The sequence below is a fragment of the Gymnoscopelus braueri genome, assembly GCF_963280865.1.
Source record: "Gymnoscopelus braueri genome assembly, chromosome: 15".
Classification (NCBI taxonomy): domain Eukaryota; kingdom Metazoa; phylum Chordata; class Actinopteri; order Myctophiformes; family Myctophidae; genus Gymnoscopelus; species Gymnoscopelus braueri.
In genome coordinates, this window is record NC_137620.1 from 51003359 (window position 1) to 51022504 (window position 19146).

Here is a 19146-nt window from a genome sequence, read left to right on the forward strand (position 1 = left end):
TTTTGTATTAATAATAAATTGTGCAAAGTAACAAGTAACTAAAGCTGTCAAATGCTGTCATTGTAGTGGAGTAGAAGTAACACTCCAGGAAAGGAAAAGGAAAGGAAAGGAAAGTAAAAGGACCTCAAAATTAAACTGTGCATTGTAAGCACTTGCATAGTACTTGAGTAAATATACTTAGTTACTTAGCAGCACCACTGAGTAGCCAATGACTGACAAGCTAGCTAACACCAGGTGAACTGATTGTAGAGTGAAGAGAGACATGGGTTTATATTAATGGTCTTAATTTACAATGTATACATCACACAGTTTAGATCTTTGGATTAAATTGGAGAGCAGACCCGTGCGATCTTGGTGATGTAAAAAACATGTCTGTAGTGTAAGAAATGCGGCCACAGTCAGGGGTGCAATGCTCACTGGACGGGCTTGCACGCCGTGCCGGAACCTATTTGACCAGGAGCACACGCAGGCACACGCATAGATTTAAAACTACTTTAAATTCACACCTCAACAAAGTTTTCAAAGGCTCCCGACTCACACCTAGCGAATTAACATAGGAATAAGCCTAGATGCATATCAATTGTCCATTGTGTGACTTGCAGTGTAGGTGTTAAGCGGCGTGCGCGTCACGTCATTGAAATAGAGTGCAAGAACATACCAAATGAGCATTGCATGCCTGGCCACAGTGACTTTACGAAAAACACAGGGCATTTCTCCTCTGTCCTTCTCTCTCCCCACTAGCAAAACCCATTGGAAATGCATTGGGTGCTTAAAGTTAAATATTTCAAAAACTACACATTATTTCAAAAAGAAAAGTACAAGCACACGTGTCCACAGTAAGCTGGATTTTTTTAAAGTTTCAATGGAGTTTCTAAGTGAAGGTATGTGATTGATGTACTTTATTTAGTAAGACATGAGAATAACAGTACATGGAAGTACAAATTCACAATACAAGGTCTACTAAACTGGGAGACTCATTAAGCACTGAGCTTGTTTAAGATGAGAACCCCATGTAGTCCAGTAATATTGGCACTTGACCTCCCACTAATTTCAACAAAAACAAACTCAACTGATTTTGTGTCCTAAATATGTCCTGAATGAGAGGAAAAAAGTCGCAAGGAATTGCATGTAGGGAAATTTCAAAATGGCCGCCATCCACACTGTTATTACACATACAATTATATATCTTGAAAACCGAACACTGTATGAAGTTGACATTTAGCAGGTGTGTTGCTGAGGACCCAGAGAAATGCAGTATCAAGTTTGAACTTGTTTCGATGAGCGGTTCTTAAGAAAGCTGCAATTAAGTGGCCCATTCTAAACAGGCATATTAAGTATAGGCATTCTACGGATAAGGGGTTAACCTAGGACAAATTGCAACAGAAACTCTTTCAACTTTTTTTGTTTCATAAATATGTTAGTTATAACATATCAAAAGTCCTAAGAAATCCCAGTGGTGGAACATATTGAAAAATTCTTAAATAGGTGATGTGCTAATGTCACAATTTCCCATTGACGCCCATGTTAAAAAAGATTTAAGCATGTTTCCTTGTCTAATTTCCACACAAAAGGTTCAATACTGTCCACTATCAACCAGAAACTGTGTTGGATGCATTACAGTGCTTGTTAAAAAAAAAAGAAGAAGAAACTAATCTTAACCCTTCAAGTGCCATTTCTGCATGTTATGCATTATGCATTTGTATGCACTCGGTTTTCATGTTCATTTCATATACATTCTTATGTGAAGCACTGCGCATGTGATTTTGTTGATGTAAAGCACTGCATTTTGTTGTGAAGATACCATCTTCTCTGTTGCGAAGATGGTATGCCGCCGACACTGTCTTGCCAATGCTGAGCTACAAACGCCACCTGCAGAGGTAGGCTACCATGGTGCCCATGTCTTGGTTGAGACCGTCTTCCATCACCTTCAATTATAATTAGACCTATTTGATCCCGTGGGAGAAATTAAGTTTCAGAAGTGATTGGTATAGCGCTTTTATCCAAAGCGCTTTGCATAGATTGTGCATTACATTCACCCATTCACACACACATTCATACACCGATGGCGGAGGAAACCATGCAAGGTACCAACCTGCTCATCGGGAGCAATTAGGGGTTCAGCGTCTTGCTCAAGGACACTTCCTCTGGGGGAGCCCCCCAGTCCGGGATCGAACTGGGAACATTGCGGTTTTTCCAGTTCACTCTACCCTGGCCACTCTACCCCTGAGCCACTGCCGCCCCATGTTGTATCTGGTAGGTCATAGATGTAGATGTTACAGCATTGAGGAGAGAACACACCCTTTCGGAATACCATTCCTCAGTCATCTGAGCCAGCTGTGCTGGCCATTACTGGTCTGTAGAGTGAAGCTGCGGTTTGACAGCATCTCCATGATAAAGTTCACCATATTTCGATCAGGGATTGTTCTCCAAAACCTCAGGTGGAATTCACAGTGCCAGACAGTGCCAGACTATTTTCGGATTTAGTAAAAAAATCAAAGTTCTGATTTCTAAAACATTTTTAATTCACTTCATAATAATAATATTAATAATATTAATAATATTAATAATAATAACAATAATAATAATAACTTTATTTCACTTTCATACAGAAAATGCAGCTTAAAGTGCTTCACATAAAATGTATATGAAATGAACATTAGTTCATAACAATGCATAAAATGCAGCAATAGCACTCGAAGGGTTAATTTATTTTTTTACAAGCGCTGTACTACATTCAACAGTTTCTGGTTGATAGTGGGCAGTATTGAACCTTTTTTGTGGAAATTAGACAAGAAAACATCCTTTTTTAACATGGGCGTCAATGGGAAATTGTGACATCACCTATTTAAGCATTTTGACATTTTGTAGTGTGATATTAGGCCGTGTGGTGACCCACCAAAAAGTGCCTAGAAAATGAATTTCGTTCCCACGACTTGGATCTACTTTTTCAATGCATTTTTGCATAGACAATACCCTTGTGGACTTTGGGTTAAAATTTCTCCGCACAAAATCCTGCAGTATTTTTTCACAAGCCAGAAATGTGTATAAAAGTGAATAACCAAAAAACGAAAATCTTGTGCTGCTGTTTTTGCTTGTAAAATGTGTTATTGTTTTTGGCAACACAAAATCTTTCTCAAATGTCATACAATACATGTACCTAACACCTGAAACAAGTGTTGGTGCCTTAGTGTACTCATATTTGAATTTTGATCAAGAAATGTAGAAAGAAAACGCTTCTACTGAAGTGATCAGTGCCCAGCACAATGAAACATACACATAGTACATTTAGATAAAAGCTTATATTTCATACATAGAAAATGTCACAACCTACTGTGTACTGAAAGGTAGGGGGAAAAAGCAGCACTCCTTGGCCCAAAATGGCTGAAAATCAGCCCCCTAGATTGGAATAATGCCAAAAATGGACTAGACTAAAATAAATACACTAAAGCTCCAAATTATTACAACATATGGTATAAAATATTTATTAAAATACCAAAGTGTGTCACAGCATGTGTCATTTGTACATCAACCCTCCCACCCACCCCCCAGATCAGGCCTTCTGTGTCACTCACAGGTATGAACAGAGAAATGTTGGTTGACAGTGCAACGGCAGCAAAATAGTATACAAATATGACAAAATATTAAAGTGCAGACTGCATCTCCTCTGGATGACCACTGATCACACCATTAATGGATTTGGGGCACCAACTTGACTCAATGCGTATGTCTTGCAGCATCACCAAACCTTTTTCCTAAAATACCTAGGAAGGACATGTATGTATGTTCAGAGATGTTGCACTTGGTAGGGCAGTGAAAAACCAGCTGGGGGAAATCAGGGGTCAACCTCCGCTTCAATTTATCCTGCCTGCAACATAAAATGTTAGGGAAAGATGAGCACAAGTGTGTAAATAAAGATGTATTCACAATGATAGCCAATTTAGTTTAAATATACTCTTTTGTGAGGGAATACATCTATAATATACTTTTCAGCATAAAGTTTTTTGTTTTGTTTCCCAGAACTGTCAAAGACACACATGGTATTTGAGTTACCTGTAGTTTGAAGCATCAAGGTCCTCATGCTTCTTCACTGTGTTTACGAACATCCTTCGTAGCTGGTTTATTTTCAGCACCTCTTGGTCAACTATAAGCCATGGCGGATGACTCTCTCACAGAAGATCTTGTAGCGGTCAGCGAAGGGTGGTTCATTTCCACACACACACACACACACACACACACACACACACACACACACACACACACACACACACACACACACACACACACACACACACACACACACACACACACACACACACACACACACACACACACACACACAAACCATTTATTTATGTCCACATAAAGGAGAAACATACAGGGACACAAATATTATAGGTGCAGTAAGGTTACATTCACATAATCCTGGAATATGTTTTCGTGATACAATAGGCATGTCACTCAGTACTCTATGGGTATAAGTAACACTGTCTCCGCCATGTATGGCGGCTGCCAATTACAACAGAGACAGCACAATACTTTGCCAACCTTTTTGCCTCCTTTTTGGGCATCCCAAGTTGTTGAAACCCTCTAACAGCCAGTATGTGGGTATGTCCTATAGGCTGCCAAATATAAAAACAAATAATCTGCACCTAATAGCCCAGCTCTGAGATGGTATGTAGGAGTGGTTGGTATTTAATGATCTTGGTCATAAAGGCTTCCTCTAGGCTAAAGTCAAAGGTGCAGGCTATCTAATACAGACACTTCCCTGGACTCTTTATCAATCACAACATCTGGTGTATTAGCTGTTAACGATGTAAAGATGTCTGAGTTATCACAGAGATGGAACATGGATGAAATGACACGGGAATGTTTAAAAATAAATACAGTAATAGCACCCATACAATCATAAAATGACAAATCAATATTTGACAGTCCAATATTGACACGCATGTTTTGTTTACAATCTCTTACTTGGCCATATTGCCAATTAGCTTATGGGCTTTATCAGCACTGGTGAGATGCAGTGGTGGACAGCAACAAAGGACAATTACTTGAGTACTGTAGGTTTTTTTAGTAGGCCTACCTGTACTTTCAGTGGTGTAAAGTAACTAAGTACATTTACTAAAGTAGGCTACTGTACTCAAAGTAGAATTTTGAGTTAGTTTTACTTTCACAACGTGATGTGTTTTGAGCTTATAGATATGCTATTTTCAATTGATTTTTTTCATGTGATAACATAAAAAATGATATCAGTCTCATGTTAAAATGTGTCTCCCCCCAAATAAATCTATTGAAAATAGCAGATCTACAAGCTCACAACGCGTTGTGATGCGTTGTGAGCTTGTAGATCTGCTATTTTCAATAGATGTTTTTTATCTGATAACACAATCAATTATTTCAGTCTCTCATGTTAAAATGCGAGTACCCCCCCCCCCCCCCGTGTGTGTGTGGCTCACCTGCTGACGTTTCTGTTTGAGAGTTGATCCTTCTGCCGTTTTCCTCTCACATTAATGTATTTTTGTCATTAACACGCTGGTAGAATGTTGCGTGAAACCCAGCGTCCTCAGGAGGCTTGTAAGAACCCATATCCACACAATGTTGACGTTTTTAAGTAACGTTGACGCACATTCTGTAGTAGCCCTGAAACATTCAACCATGTGTTTGCACTTTCTCCATTAACGGCCCGTACATCTACATAAACGTTCATATTTCAGATTTAAAATGCTTACCCATGGCCATGGGTGTTACAATTATGTACGGGCCCAGAGAAGTACCTGTATCTTCCGTATTGTTCAATAAAAAGCATGTTAATCCGATCGGTGGCCATTTTCACCATATCCTTTCAACCACGCGACCCTATCGGATGGGAGGTGTATTGCACTCTGATACATTATAAATCGATGAGAAAATGGCCACCAATCGGTTAAGAATACTCTTTATTGAACAATACGGAATATACGGGTACTTCTGCGGGACCATACATAATTGTAACATTAGTGGCCATGCGGTAAGCACTTTATATTTGAAATCTGAACGTTTATGTAGATGTAGTTATATCCCATCTTGTCCGTGTAAACTCCTGAACCTCTTCTTTCTGGACAGACATAAGATTCATATAGCATCGGTTCGAGTCCTTTTGACGTGCTTTTGAAGGATATTTTCTTTGTTTTGATTTCTTTTCGTCGGACGTTAGCGTTGCCATGGCTGTTGTTGCAGGAAATGGTGAGAGTAACGAGGCGACCCCATTGGCTGTAACGGGAATCACGTGCCAAAAACCGCACCACCCCTTTGAAAGTATTACTACGCTGCTAAGAAAATAGTACCGACTTTTAAACACTGATTAAAAAAATACTGCGCCAAAACAGATGGCGAAACCTTTGTTTCTTACTTACTACCAATAGATATTTTTTAAGAAGCAGAGATGATTTAAATCCACTTGATGGGAACGAAACTGAACGAAAAGAGCCTAGACAATAGGGCCTATATTGTGTGCGCATAATTTAATTGAGTTGTTTGATCAGTACTTGATCAGTTGTGTGATTATGTGATCATAATAAATTCTTGTCACTGATATTCTGTATCCTTGTTTTGCTACAAAGAACAAATACAGCATAGTCAAATCTAGCAGAAAGGGCCAAAAAGCGTTATACTTACAGGTCATTTTCAAAACTTTCCCTTCATACGATTCCTTGCGACTTTTTTTCTGTGATTCAGGACATATTGAGGATACAAAATCCGCTGAGTTTGGTTTTGTTGCAATTAGTGGGAGGTTGACCCCCATTTTGACCTAAAATGCCTGGACTAATGTGGGAGTAGTTAGGTGGGGCGTCACACTGGGGGTGTATGGTGGGGGTGGGGCAGAGTTACTAGGGCCCAAGGAGGGGGTGGGTCGAAAAGCCCCCCCCCCAAAAAAAAATCTTTAATTTTGTTATCATGATTTTCATTTGGGTCATAACTAAATTAAAATTACCTGAATATTTTTTTTAGCAACTGTTGTATAAAAATAATGATTGAGGCTCTCTCTCTGCCTCTGCCTCTCTGTGGCCCCTCTCAAGACAAAAAAGGTTTCGTCCGCTGTTAACTACGCGTGGATGAGATCAATTTGCTTTGCAGTTTGTACTTCCGGTCTAGAAAGGATACGGAAACGATCAGTGTGTTTGCATGTATATGTGTGTGTGTGTGTGTGTGTGTGTGTGTGTGTGTGAACTTACCGGATGCAGTAGGTGTGTCTAGACTGATATGATCACTGAACACGTAATGGAAAGCAGTCTTTTCATTGGCTGAAAGCCAGCTGCTGACTCGCAATCAGCTAATGTCTGTCAGCTGCGCAAGCAGCACAGCTCAAAACGCGAGATATTTATTAAATACACTCGAGATGCATATTTATATGCAAATGCATATGTATGTATGTATAATATGTTTACATATTTACATGTATAAATATAAATATCTCTCAGTATGTTTTGCGCGTGCATGTATTTCTCCCCGCCTGCAGTTCCAGCTTTGGCCACTGGGGTGGCAGCTTCAATGTTTCTCAGCAACTCTGGGGGATTGATTGATTGATTGATTGATGTAGTTTATTTAGAAAGACATGAGAATAGTACATGACAGTACATAACAGTACATGGAAGTACAAATTCACAATACAAGGTCTACTAAACTGGAAACCCTCATTAAGCACTATAAGCTTGTTTAAGATGAGAACCCCATGCACACAAATCATGATGAAATATAAGAGGCAGGCAGATATACACACTACTATACAGAATGTCATACAATCAGCTTTCAGGTTACTGGTATGAAGAGAGAAAAAATATATATATATAAAAGAGGAAAATGAAGGAGGGGGGGGGGGGGGGTAGGGGGCCTTGGGTTATATTATACCTCTATGCTCAAAACACACTGAAGTCAGTGACAACTGATGACTACAGCACAGTAGATGCAAATAAATACATCAAGTAAATAGTGGCTCCATGATCCAACAAAGGAAAATCTGGGTCTCAGAAAAGAAAAGAAAAAATAGAAAGAGAAAGAAACCAGAGTAAGGGGAAACTCGTTCCTTACTAATCTGAATTTCTTCCAAAAGACAGGTGAGCAGTGACTGAGTGAACAACACAACTAAAGCCAGATTTATACGTCGTCGCATGACGGCGGTGCACACTGAAAATAGCCGATCTACAAGCTCACAACATGTGGTGCTTGATGTGATGCGTTGTGAGCTTGTAGATCTGCTACTTTTTGGCAGTGGTGGAAAGTAACTAAGTACATTTACTCAAGTACTGTACTTAAGTAAAATGTTGTATTTCCAATTTTCAGTAGGCTACTATTACTTCTACTCCACTACATTCTGCACAATGAGTACTTTTACTTTTGGTACTTTAGTATATTTTGATGCCAATACTTTTGTAAGAAGGCAGTCAAATTCATGCTCACCTTATTTGTCAAATTGTAACACATGTTTGTTTACAGTTGTAAAAGAGTGGGTGAAAGAATATTTGTATAATAATAATAGAGGGTAAAACAAACATTAAAACAGAACAGTATAAAATAGGTCATATTTCATATGTCATGTGACATTGCTATCAACATAAATAAAAATAAAAAACAACAACAACCTAAGCATTATGAAACACATGGCCCTCCTCAGTTTCAGAAACAACCACAGGGAGTATTTTTGTACTCTTGTTTGAGCTTGTAAAAAAATGTCTCTTGAAGTCTTGTTCAGTTGTCCTTTATTATACATTATAAGATCTAAGCCCTTTGTCAATGTATGGTTTTCTTTTCTTATGCCCTGGGAATGATAAATACTTTATAAATGATAAAAAGTAGTTACTCCAAACAAACCTCATTTAACCATAGTAAATGTAGGCTATTACAGTATGTTGAGAAAGGAGGATACAAATGTAGTTACGTGTGCACAATTTAGTTATTTGGAGAGAGGACACAATTGTGTGAGGACTGAAAAATAAAATAAATAAATGTTAAAAAAAAATATTCTTTTTGATAATAAATCAGTAAAATCTGGCAAAAATAGGAATTAAATAGCATAACCTATCCCTAACCCAGAAATAAAGTAACCAGAAAACGAAAATAAACGAACAAAATCCGCCAAAAAAAACCTAAATTTGGTGGGGGCCCACAGAATTTCCCTTCCCCAGGGCCCAGAATTTGGCCCTAAGGTGCCATACTTTTGGGGGAGAATAAATAAATAGTGAAGATATTAATAGTGTGCTCGCTGCTGCTGCAGCGAGCATACAGTCACTGTAATCAAAACGCCCTTCATCAGTTACTCTATGCATTTAATTTTGTATTTATTTTTTAGAACAGATGGCCTCAGTTTAAAGTTAGCTCCATGTCCTAATCTTTGAAGCTGAATATTATTGTATCTTGTCAAAAAGGTCACAGTTGATGGCCCTGGATCTGAGAATTTGTACCAAATAGATGTTCTTTATCACCAAAGTACATTAAGAACTGGCAATTAATGTGATCTGAGTGCAGCTTTGTCAGCGATGTGTCACTCATGTGTGACTCCTGTTATGAGAAAATAATCATCTTTTGAGGCACTGAGGTTCACGCTGGTCCAGAGGAAGACTAAGCTAGTAACTCCCATCATGATTACTGACATGGACTATGCACACATAGTGCTAGTGACTCTCAGACACAGCAGAGAATGTAAGGGAAATACTGGCAGTAGAAACAGAGTGCAGGAAGATCAGCCTCAAGCTCTATGCCAAGAAAAGCATTTTAAAAGCATGTACTTTTGAATACTTAAGTATATTTAAAAGCAACTACTTTTTTACTCTTACTTGAGTAACATTTTGACTGAGCCACTTTTACTTGTAGTGAAATAAATTTGACCAGGATCTCGGAACCAATTTCAGGTTCCATTAGGGTTTGGATCATTTTGAACCCGTGAAATAATCTAATATGTTCACAATTTATTTTGATTTCATTACTAACTGTTTATTCAGAATCAGAATCAGAATCAGAAGACTTTATTGCCATGACATGTAGACATGTTAGGAATTTGGTTTGATGCAGTGGAGCGCAGTTTCCAACAGGACTGGTGCAAGACAGGACAAGACAGTGCAAACCACATCATAGTGCAACAACAAGTAATAAATAAAAATAAATATGAGAAGTGCCAAAAAGTGCCAAAAAGATCAAGTGTTCAGTTAGGACAGTCTCTGAGGTCAGGTAAGGTCAGGGGGGGGGGGGGGGGGACCAGCAGCATTCAGTAGCCGGATGGCCGTGGGGAAAAAGCTGTGTAAGTGTCGTGCCTTCACAGTCTTTGGTGACCGCAACCTCCTGCCTGAGGGGAGCGGGGCAAAGAGACCATGTCCTGGGTGTGTGGGGTCAGCCATGATCTTCCTGGCCCTCCCCAAAGCCCTACTTTTAAACAGGGCCTCCAGGGGGGGCAAAGGGCAGCCAATCACCCTCTCCGCCGAGCGTATCACCCGCTGCAGCTTGGCCTTGTCCTTGGCCGCTGCAGCGGGGAACCAGATGATGATGGCGAAGGTGACAATGGACTCGATGATGGCTGTATAAAAGTTCACCAGCATGGACCTTGGGAAGTGGAGTTTCCTGAGCTGCCTCAGGAAAAACAGTCTTTTCTGGGCTTTTTTAGTGAGGGCGTCGATGTTGTGCCCCCACTTCAGGTCCCGAGAGACTGTCACCCCAAGGAAGCGGCATGACTCCACTGTGGCGACTGGAGTGCCTCCCAGTATGATTGGAGACGGAGGGGGCGGGTTCCTCCTGAAGTCCACGATCAGCTCCACCGTCTTAAGAGCATTTAGCTCCAAGTTATTCCGGCTGCACCAGGAGACCACCAAGTCGATCTCACTCCTGTAAGCAGATTCATCCCCCCTGGAGATGAGGCCTACCAGGGTGGTATCGTCCGCGAACTTAAGGAGCTTGACCGACTGGTGGCTGGAGGTGCAGCAGTTGGTGTAGAGGGAAAACAGAAGGGGAGACAGGACACAGCCCTGCGGGGAACCGGTGCTTGAAATGCAATCCAATGTTACATGTAGTTCTTCAAACTTTCACTATAAAGTGTAAAGCTTGAATTTCCCTTAAAGGGATTCTAGGTAACTTGAAGCCTAAATTTTAAAAATATTTATGTATATATTTAGCATTTTTCCCCCTCTATCAGCCACTATATAATGATGCTGGGCTGTTTTCCAACATTGAAACACAGTCCTCTTTCTGAAATTCATATTTTCCCTACTATTTCTGTTTTGACATCCAGGTGTCCGGGACGTAAATGAAATGAAGTGCATGTGCGTGTGTGCGTGTCCGTGTGAACTGAATTGAGTGGAACCGAGTGCAGCCGACAAAAATGGAACAGGCGGACATTTTTTCTGTTTTTGGTTTTGGTTTTAAAACTTTAAAACGCTCTCAAACTTATTTTTTGAGGCACGGAATTTACTTTTAAGATATCGTTTGGATGGAATTTAGTTGTTTAACTTCATCTATGTGGTCAATTAATCATGACAGAGCCTATTTAAAAATAAAAATTCAGAGAACCGGCAGGTGCGGGCAGTGACATGTATGTATCCGATTAATAAAGCAACCTATTTTCGGCATAGCCCCTTCTAAAGTCCCCTTGCATCATATAGAGCGTCGCAGTTCCCGCCCACTTCCTGTTTTTTTTGGTGCCGGAAGAAAAAACTCAATGCATTTTTCCATTGACATTTCCAAAAATATTTATATCTATTAATTTAAGCCTCGAATCAAGCCATCACGAGATGACATGAATCATGACCATAAAACGTTTTTTTCTGTGATTTTTTTTTATTTTATATTTAATTATATGATATACTATATTTAATAAATACCCTTTGTTTTGCCGTTTTCAAAAAAATAATAATCACAGAATCAAACGTTTTATGGTCATGATTCATGTCATGTCATGATGGCTTGATTCGAGGCTTAAATTAATAGATATAAATATTTTTGGAAATGTCAATGGAAAAATGCATTGAGTTTTTTCTTCCGGCACCAAAAAAAACAGGAAGTGGGCGGGAACTGCGACACTCTATTGGCTGGTGGTGGGGGAAAACGAGCTGCTGATTGGCTGAAGGGGAACGAACTGCTGATTGGCTGAAGGGGTTGTCAGTCAACGGTACTAACAGTTTGACAACATTTCTTTTCTTTTTTTGATCTCTGAAGTTGCCTAGAACCCCTTTACACTCTGACGAGTCCATTTGGTTACATTTTAGCCTTATTCCGTTTCCATTCTTTCATTTGTATGGGTACCCGGTACCCAGCAATTTGGATGTGTGTACAAATGATATATATTACAAAAAATAGATTAACCACTTCGGCCCTTTATGCATTTTGGTCATTTGAAAATAGCAGATCTACAACCTCACAATGCCATTGTGAGCTTGTAGATCTGCTATTTTCAAAAGATTTGTAATACATTTTATACATTTTGAAAACTTTGATAATTGTGCATAATGAGTACTTTCTACGTTTGGTACTTTAAGTACATTTTTATATCAATACTATTGTACTTTTACTCAAGTAAATTTTGCCCATTACTGATGCCAAATATTACAAGTCTATTAAAGTCTAATGATGTCAACCCATTAAAGAGATGAAGGAATGAAACCCTTGACCAATTTGTAGGGTGGAGATGGTTAGAGGTGCTTTCCTACCACCTACTGGTTGACAAGAGGTATAACATTAGTCATTTGTTTTTTATTACAATGAGGTGATGTAAAATAGACATAAGGCTGCCGTTTTTTTTTAATCTAATCTATATATATATAATAAACTAAATATGATTAGTTTAGGGGGTCCACAGTTCAAATATGATTATTCTGGAGGTCCACAGTTCAAATATGATTTTTTGGGGGGTCCACAGTTCAAATATGATTATTTTGTTCAAATTATGATTATTTTGGGGGGTCCACAGTTCAAATATGATTATTTGGGGGGGGGGGGGGGGGTCCACAGTTTAAATATGATTATTTTGGGGGTTCACAGTTCAAATATGATTATTTTGGGGGTTCACAGTTCAAATATGATTATTTTGGGGGGTCCACGGTTCAATTATGATTATTTTGGGGGTTCACAGTTCAAATATGATTATTTTGGGGGTTCACAGTTCAAATATGATTATTTTGGGGGTTCACAGTTCAAATATGATTATTTTGGGGGGTCCACAGTTCAATTATGATTATTTTGGGGGTTCACAGTTCAAATATGATTATTTAGGGGGTTCACAGTTCAAATATGATTATTTTGGGGGTTCACAGTTCAAATATGATTATTTTGGGGGGTCCACAGTTCAAATATGATTATTTTGGGGGTTCACAGTTCAAATATGATTATTTTGGGGGGTCCACAGTTCAAATATGATTATTTTGGGGGTTCACAGTTCAAATATGATTATTTTGGGGGTTCACAGTTCAAATATGATTATTTTGGGGGGTCCACAGTTCAAATATGATTATTTTGGGGGTCCACAGTTCAAATATGATTATTTTGGGGGGTCCACAGTTCAAAAATGATTATTTTGGGGGGTCCACAGTTCAAATATGATTATTTTGGGGGGTCCACAGGTCAAATATGATTATTTTGGGGGGTCCCCAGGTCAAATATGATTATTTTGGGGGTCCCCAGGTCAAATATGATTATTTTGGGGGGTCCACAGGTCAAATATGATTATTTTGGGGGTCCCCAGGTCAAATATGATTATTTTAGGGGGTCCCCAGATCACGGCCTGAAAAGGTTGAGAACCACTGTCCTACAGCATGGATTGACATAGACGGTGACGTCACAACGTTGTGTAGCTCCATAGAGATATGGGACATAAAAGTGTGACAGCTATACTTTGTAATAATAATGTCTTACTCTTATCTATACAATCAGTCAGTGTCCTAAAGTGTCCTAATGCTTTGGATTCAGTTCAGCATCATTACATTATATTTATCAATGATAAATCTGTTCATGGAATTTAAAGTAGGTCAATTCTTCTACTGGAACTACTAGTTGAAACGTACAACGTATTTATGTCTTAAAAGGCTTAAAACTATACTTATATATGATACTATAAACCTACAAGCATGTCAACTTCACTGTCATCTGGGGACCCCCCCAAAATCATGTGGGGACCCCCCTGGGGGTCCTGACCCGCAGCTTGAGAACCACTGACCAACTTGGCTGGTCAGTGGTTCTTTTGTTGCTTTGGAATTCCTGTGGTTTTATTTTAAAGACATCTTTTAGTTTGTTCAAGACGGGATATTTAAATGTAATATTTTGTTTGGTTATTTTGTGCTGCAGATACTATCTAATACTAAGTATCAATGTAATTATCGGAATTGGATCGGGGGCAAAATAACATGATGAGCTTGTAGATCGTCTATTTTCAATGTGATTTGGGGGGGGGGGGGGGGTTGCTGAACAACATACATCTATCTGAATATAAATGAAACATTTCACATTAATATCACAACACTAAATGCTTTTTGTTTTGTTTTAAGGACATCAGGTGATTGGTTCATCTCAGCCTGTGAGGGCCATGGTGGGAGATGATGTCATCCTTCCTTGTCACACTGAACCTCCTCTCAACATGGAGAAGAAGAAGGTGTGGTGGCACAGAGCTGACCTGGGGTTGTCATCATACGTGCACCTTCTCCAAGATGGACGTGTGAATTCTGAGGGTCAGAACCCGTCATACAAACAGAGGACGTCTCTGTTTGATGATCAGTTGTCTCATGGTAACATCTCACTGAAGCTGACCAGGGTGGAGCTCTTAGATCAGGGAAGATACAGGTGTTATGTTCCAGACCTGAACCCCCATTACAGCCAGGAGATCCAGCTCCTTGTTGGTAAGATTTACTGTTCAAAACATGGATGAAAAAAACAACAATAAAAGAGCATGACTAAATAGTTTTTATTAACCCTGTATGGCATGACCTTTTATTTGTGTGAGAACATATTGTACCAATGTTGTGGTAGTGTAGGAGTTCCTGATAACATATCAATAATAATAAACCAGTTCTTCCTGATAGCTGTTATTAATTCAACAACGGCTATCACCTTTTACCCCCCCCCCCCTAAATCTGTTCATGGAATTTAAAGTAGGTAACTTGTGCTACTGGATCATAATAAAAATAGAAACACATAAATTAAAGGCTTAAAACTATACTTATATATGATACTTATAGACCTACAAGCATTGTGACTGACTAGACATGGATTCATAAACACAGTCCATAATGTTCTTCTGTATTTTACATTGGAACAGTTCATACAAATGATTGTTACTGTATGAATGATTGTTGGTATTGTAGCTTCCTGCACCTAATTAATACCTTTTGATTGATGTGTGTGATCAATAAGGAGACTAAATTCGTCTTTGAAGTTCCAGTTCATAATTGTAGATGTTGTTTTACAGTAAATAATAAAACAATGACATCCCTGGACTATTTTAAAGTTATAAAATTATACTTATAATCATCACAGGATTGTTTTCTTTCATGTATTTTCTATCCCTGGGAAGTAGATTAATAATCACATTCTAACAGTACAGAAATGTTTTTATTCGTTATTGAATAAGATGTTTAATATATTATAAAAGCAACACATTTTCAGAGCAGAAATGTAACGTCATTTTTAATTTGGTGGTGGTGGGGGCGGGGGGGGGGGGTGTTGGAGAACAAGTGGTCTAAATAACATTCTATCTTAATAACATGTTAATACAGTATGTTGATAAGTGAACAACATACATCTATCTAAATAATAAATAAACATTAAACATTAACATCTCTACACTAAATCCTTTTTGTTTTGTTTTAAGGACATCAGGTGATTGGTTCATCTCAGCCTGTGAAGGCCATGGTGGGAGATGATGTCATCCTTCCTTGTCACATTGAACCTCCTCTCAACGTGGAGGAGGAGATGGTGCAGTGGACCAGACCTGACCTGGAGATATCATACGTGTACACACACTATTATCGATTCGATTATAATGCTAGGGGTCACAACCCGTCATACAAACAGAGGACGTCCCTGTTTAATGATGAGTTCTCTCATGGTAACATCTCACTGAAGCTGTCCTGGGTGAAGCTCTCAGATCAGGGGATGTACAAGTGTTCTGTTCCAGACCTGAACGGAGGCGGTGCCAGAAGCAGTGAGATCCATCTCCTTGTTGGTAAGATTTACTGTTCAAAATATGGATAGAAAAACAACAATAAAAGAACATGACAATATGTTTTTCATTAACCCTCTGGCATGACTTTATTTGTGTATATATTATGATTATTATGATTATATTATTATGAATTGTGTTTTATTGTATTTTATTTGTATAATTGTTTAGGGTTGGGGGGTAATTACCCATTTTTGTGGTAGTGATAATATATCAATATTAATATATCAATTAATTATAACACATTTACTGTTATTATTTAAATATTGAAAGGCCCAGGGGCACTATACAGTGATAAAACTACTCGTTATGCAGAATGCGCTATTTCCTATTCTTGTTTAACAATCCTACTATAAATCATACTGTAAATCCTACTATAAATGTGCAAAATTCCACAAACCTTCTGGTAGTTTTTAATTAATAGTTTTTTGGTGTCAAGCCTTCCTCAGCATGTTAAAGGGACAGTTCACCCCAAAATGACCTTTTTTCCTATGGATTAGTCACCCCATGGAGACTTCATGGATATGTTTTAGTTTTTGTCTCATTCCTAAGACAATGATTTGATGACCAGCAGCGGTTCCGGTAGGAGACACAAAGAGTCTCCTTTGTGTCTCCTACAGGAACCACTGCCTACCGGTCCGCTGGTCATCAAATTATTGGCTTAGGAATGAGACTAAAACAAAAGAATATCCATTTTTGGGTGAACTATCCCTTTAAGAAAGTGGTCAGTGGTGTTGTGTGTACCAGGAGGGACTGATAGACAGACAGACAGATAGACAGACAGACAGACAGACAGACAGACAGACAGACAGACAGACAGACAGACAGACAGACAGACAGACATCACAAGGACTTCAGCTGCTGTCGCTAAAACATTGTAATAATATCAAATCTTTTAATTACATGGACCCGTGACTTATCTATTCCCCAACTGTTAAGCATCCCCTCGATCGCCTCTCTGACACGATCTGCCGTGTGAGATCCTCGGAAGTTCTGGGTATGCAAGGTCGCATGTTGTAAATTAAACTCGGAGTCGATCCACTGTACAGTGAAGCTAAGGAGTGACATTGGACACAGAAGAACTCCATATGTCTGTGGTAAATCCAAATGCAGGAACGTCTGTTAACAGGGCTTGCAGGTGGCCTCGAAGCTTGTTGTGAAGGGCAGGCAGAGCTTTCTCTGTAAAGTAGTGACGAGAAGGCAGTTCATAACGTGGCTCCAAGTGCTCCATGAGACCCCGAAACCCCACGTTCGCCACCACAGATAACGGCTGGTCATCAAGCGCGATGAATTCAGCTATCTTGGCTGTTATCTTTTTGGCCTTTTCACTGTCCTGGGGCATTTCCTCTTTCCTTTTAAAAGTCTCTGAAAGTGTCGGCTGTTTCAGTGCCGTTACCTGAGTGGCCGCTGTGTACTCGTCGTGTTGTTGTTTGTGTTTGTTTCTCAGATGGCGTGTTAGATTGGTCGTGTTGAACGTAGCTCTGTTCTTTCCACCACGCGGAACGTCTGCCTTGCAAACCTTGCATCTGGCTGCTGGACTGCCTTCACTTTCAACTTCATAATACTTCCAAACTCCTGACATTTTCTCTGTCCCGACTCCCGAGTCACCAGCTGGACGTAGCCTCACGTTAGCCTACTGCTACTACGAGTCCTGTGTGAACGCTAACCAGACAAAATGCTAAATGCAACAATCTAAACATTTGGTCCCTGATCCGCACCTTTTAAGCGAACTTTGGGTGTGAATGAGGCCTAGTCTCCATATTGATGGACAGGGACTTTTTCTCTCTGACACCCAGATGCCCCCGTCCCCCCGTCCCCTTTTTCCCTTCTTGGTGTAAAGCTCTATTCATAGCCGCGGAGTTTTTGGTTTATTTATTTCGGTTTTAGGGTTAGTATTAGGGTTAGGTTAGAGTTATGTTATTTAATTCTTATTTTTGCCAAATTTTACCGATTTATTATAAAAAATAAATAACCCCCAGCACCCCTACTTCCCGCGGTACTGGCTCTATTCACACAGGATTAGTACTATGTACACCAACTTAAAGAACACATTCCTGCTTTCTTGCTTTTCTTGCTTTTCTGCTGTTCTTTCTAATTAAGCTAAATCTGCAAATGACACAACGGGCATTTGTGAAATTATTTACATAAAATGAGAGAGGTATAAGGTCCTATCTCCAATTCCAGTTGTCATAATAGAGATTGTCTGTCTGTCTGTCTGTCTGTCTGTCTGTCTGTCTGTCTGTCTGTCTGTCTGTCTACTAGGAGAGAAAGACAACCAACTAGAGAAGCTCACAGTTCAACTGAAGCAACGAGATGATGAACTGAAGATGATCAACCAGAGACTGACAGAGAGAGACAAGAAACTAGGAGAGAAAGACAACCAACTAGAGAAGCTCACAGTTCAACTGAAGCAACGAGATGGTGAACAGGAGATGATTACTTACTTTACACCACTGGGTGGAAAAACAGCAATAAAATAACATGACAATATTCTTTTCATTAACCCTCTAGCATGACTTTATTTATTTATTATGATTATGATTATGATTATGATTTATTATTATTATTAATTGTGTTTTATTGTATTGTGTTTTTAGCAATTATTTAGGGGGTGGGGGTACTGTACCAATTTTTGTGCTAGTGATAATAAATCATTATTAATATATCAATTAATTATAACACATTACTGTTATTAATTCAATACTGAAAGGCCCAGGGGCCTATACAGTGATAAAACTACTCGTTATGCAGAATGCGCTATTTCCTATTCTTGTTTAACAATCCTACTATAAATCCTACTGTAAATCCTACTATAAATGTGCAAAATTCCACAAAACTGTGGCTGCTAATTTAACGTAATAATATGATAAAGGAAGAAAACGCTCCCTCAACCATCTGGCCCCTTAAGTCAAGACTGTCAGTTAGAAAAACAACCTTCTGGTAGTTTTTAATTAATAGTTTTTTGGTGTGAAGCCTTCCTCAGC

The 19146-nt window shown here is 39.1% G+C and overlaps 1 protein-coding gene across 1 annotated transcript in view; it reads left to right on the forward strand.

Annotated features, from left to right (window-relative positions):
- The window catches only part of LOC308101627 (uncharacterized protein), a gene marked incomplete at its 3' end in the record, with an annotated part of 32164 nt that overhangs the window by 3216 nt on the left and 9802 nt on the right, over positions 1–19146 (forward strand). The window contains exons 2-4 of the mRNA XM_080451048.1: positions 14493–14840; positions 15812–16165; positions 18425–18583. Of these exons, the coding sequence (XP_080307174.1) occupies positions 14531–14840; positions 15812–16165; positions 18425–18583 (823 nt within the window). The 5' untranslated portion in view covers positions 14493–14530. The remainder of the gene's footprint in view (positions 1–14492; positions 14841–15811; positions 16166–18424; positions 18584–19146) is intronic.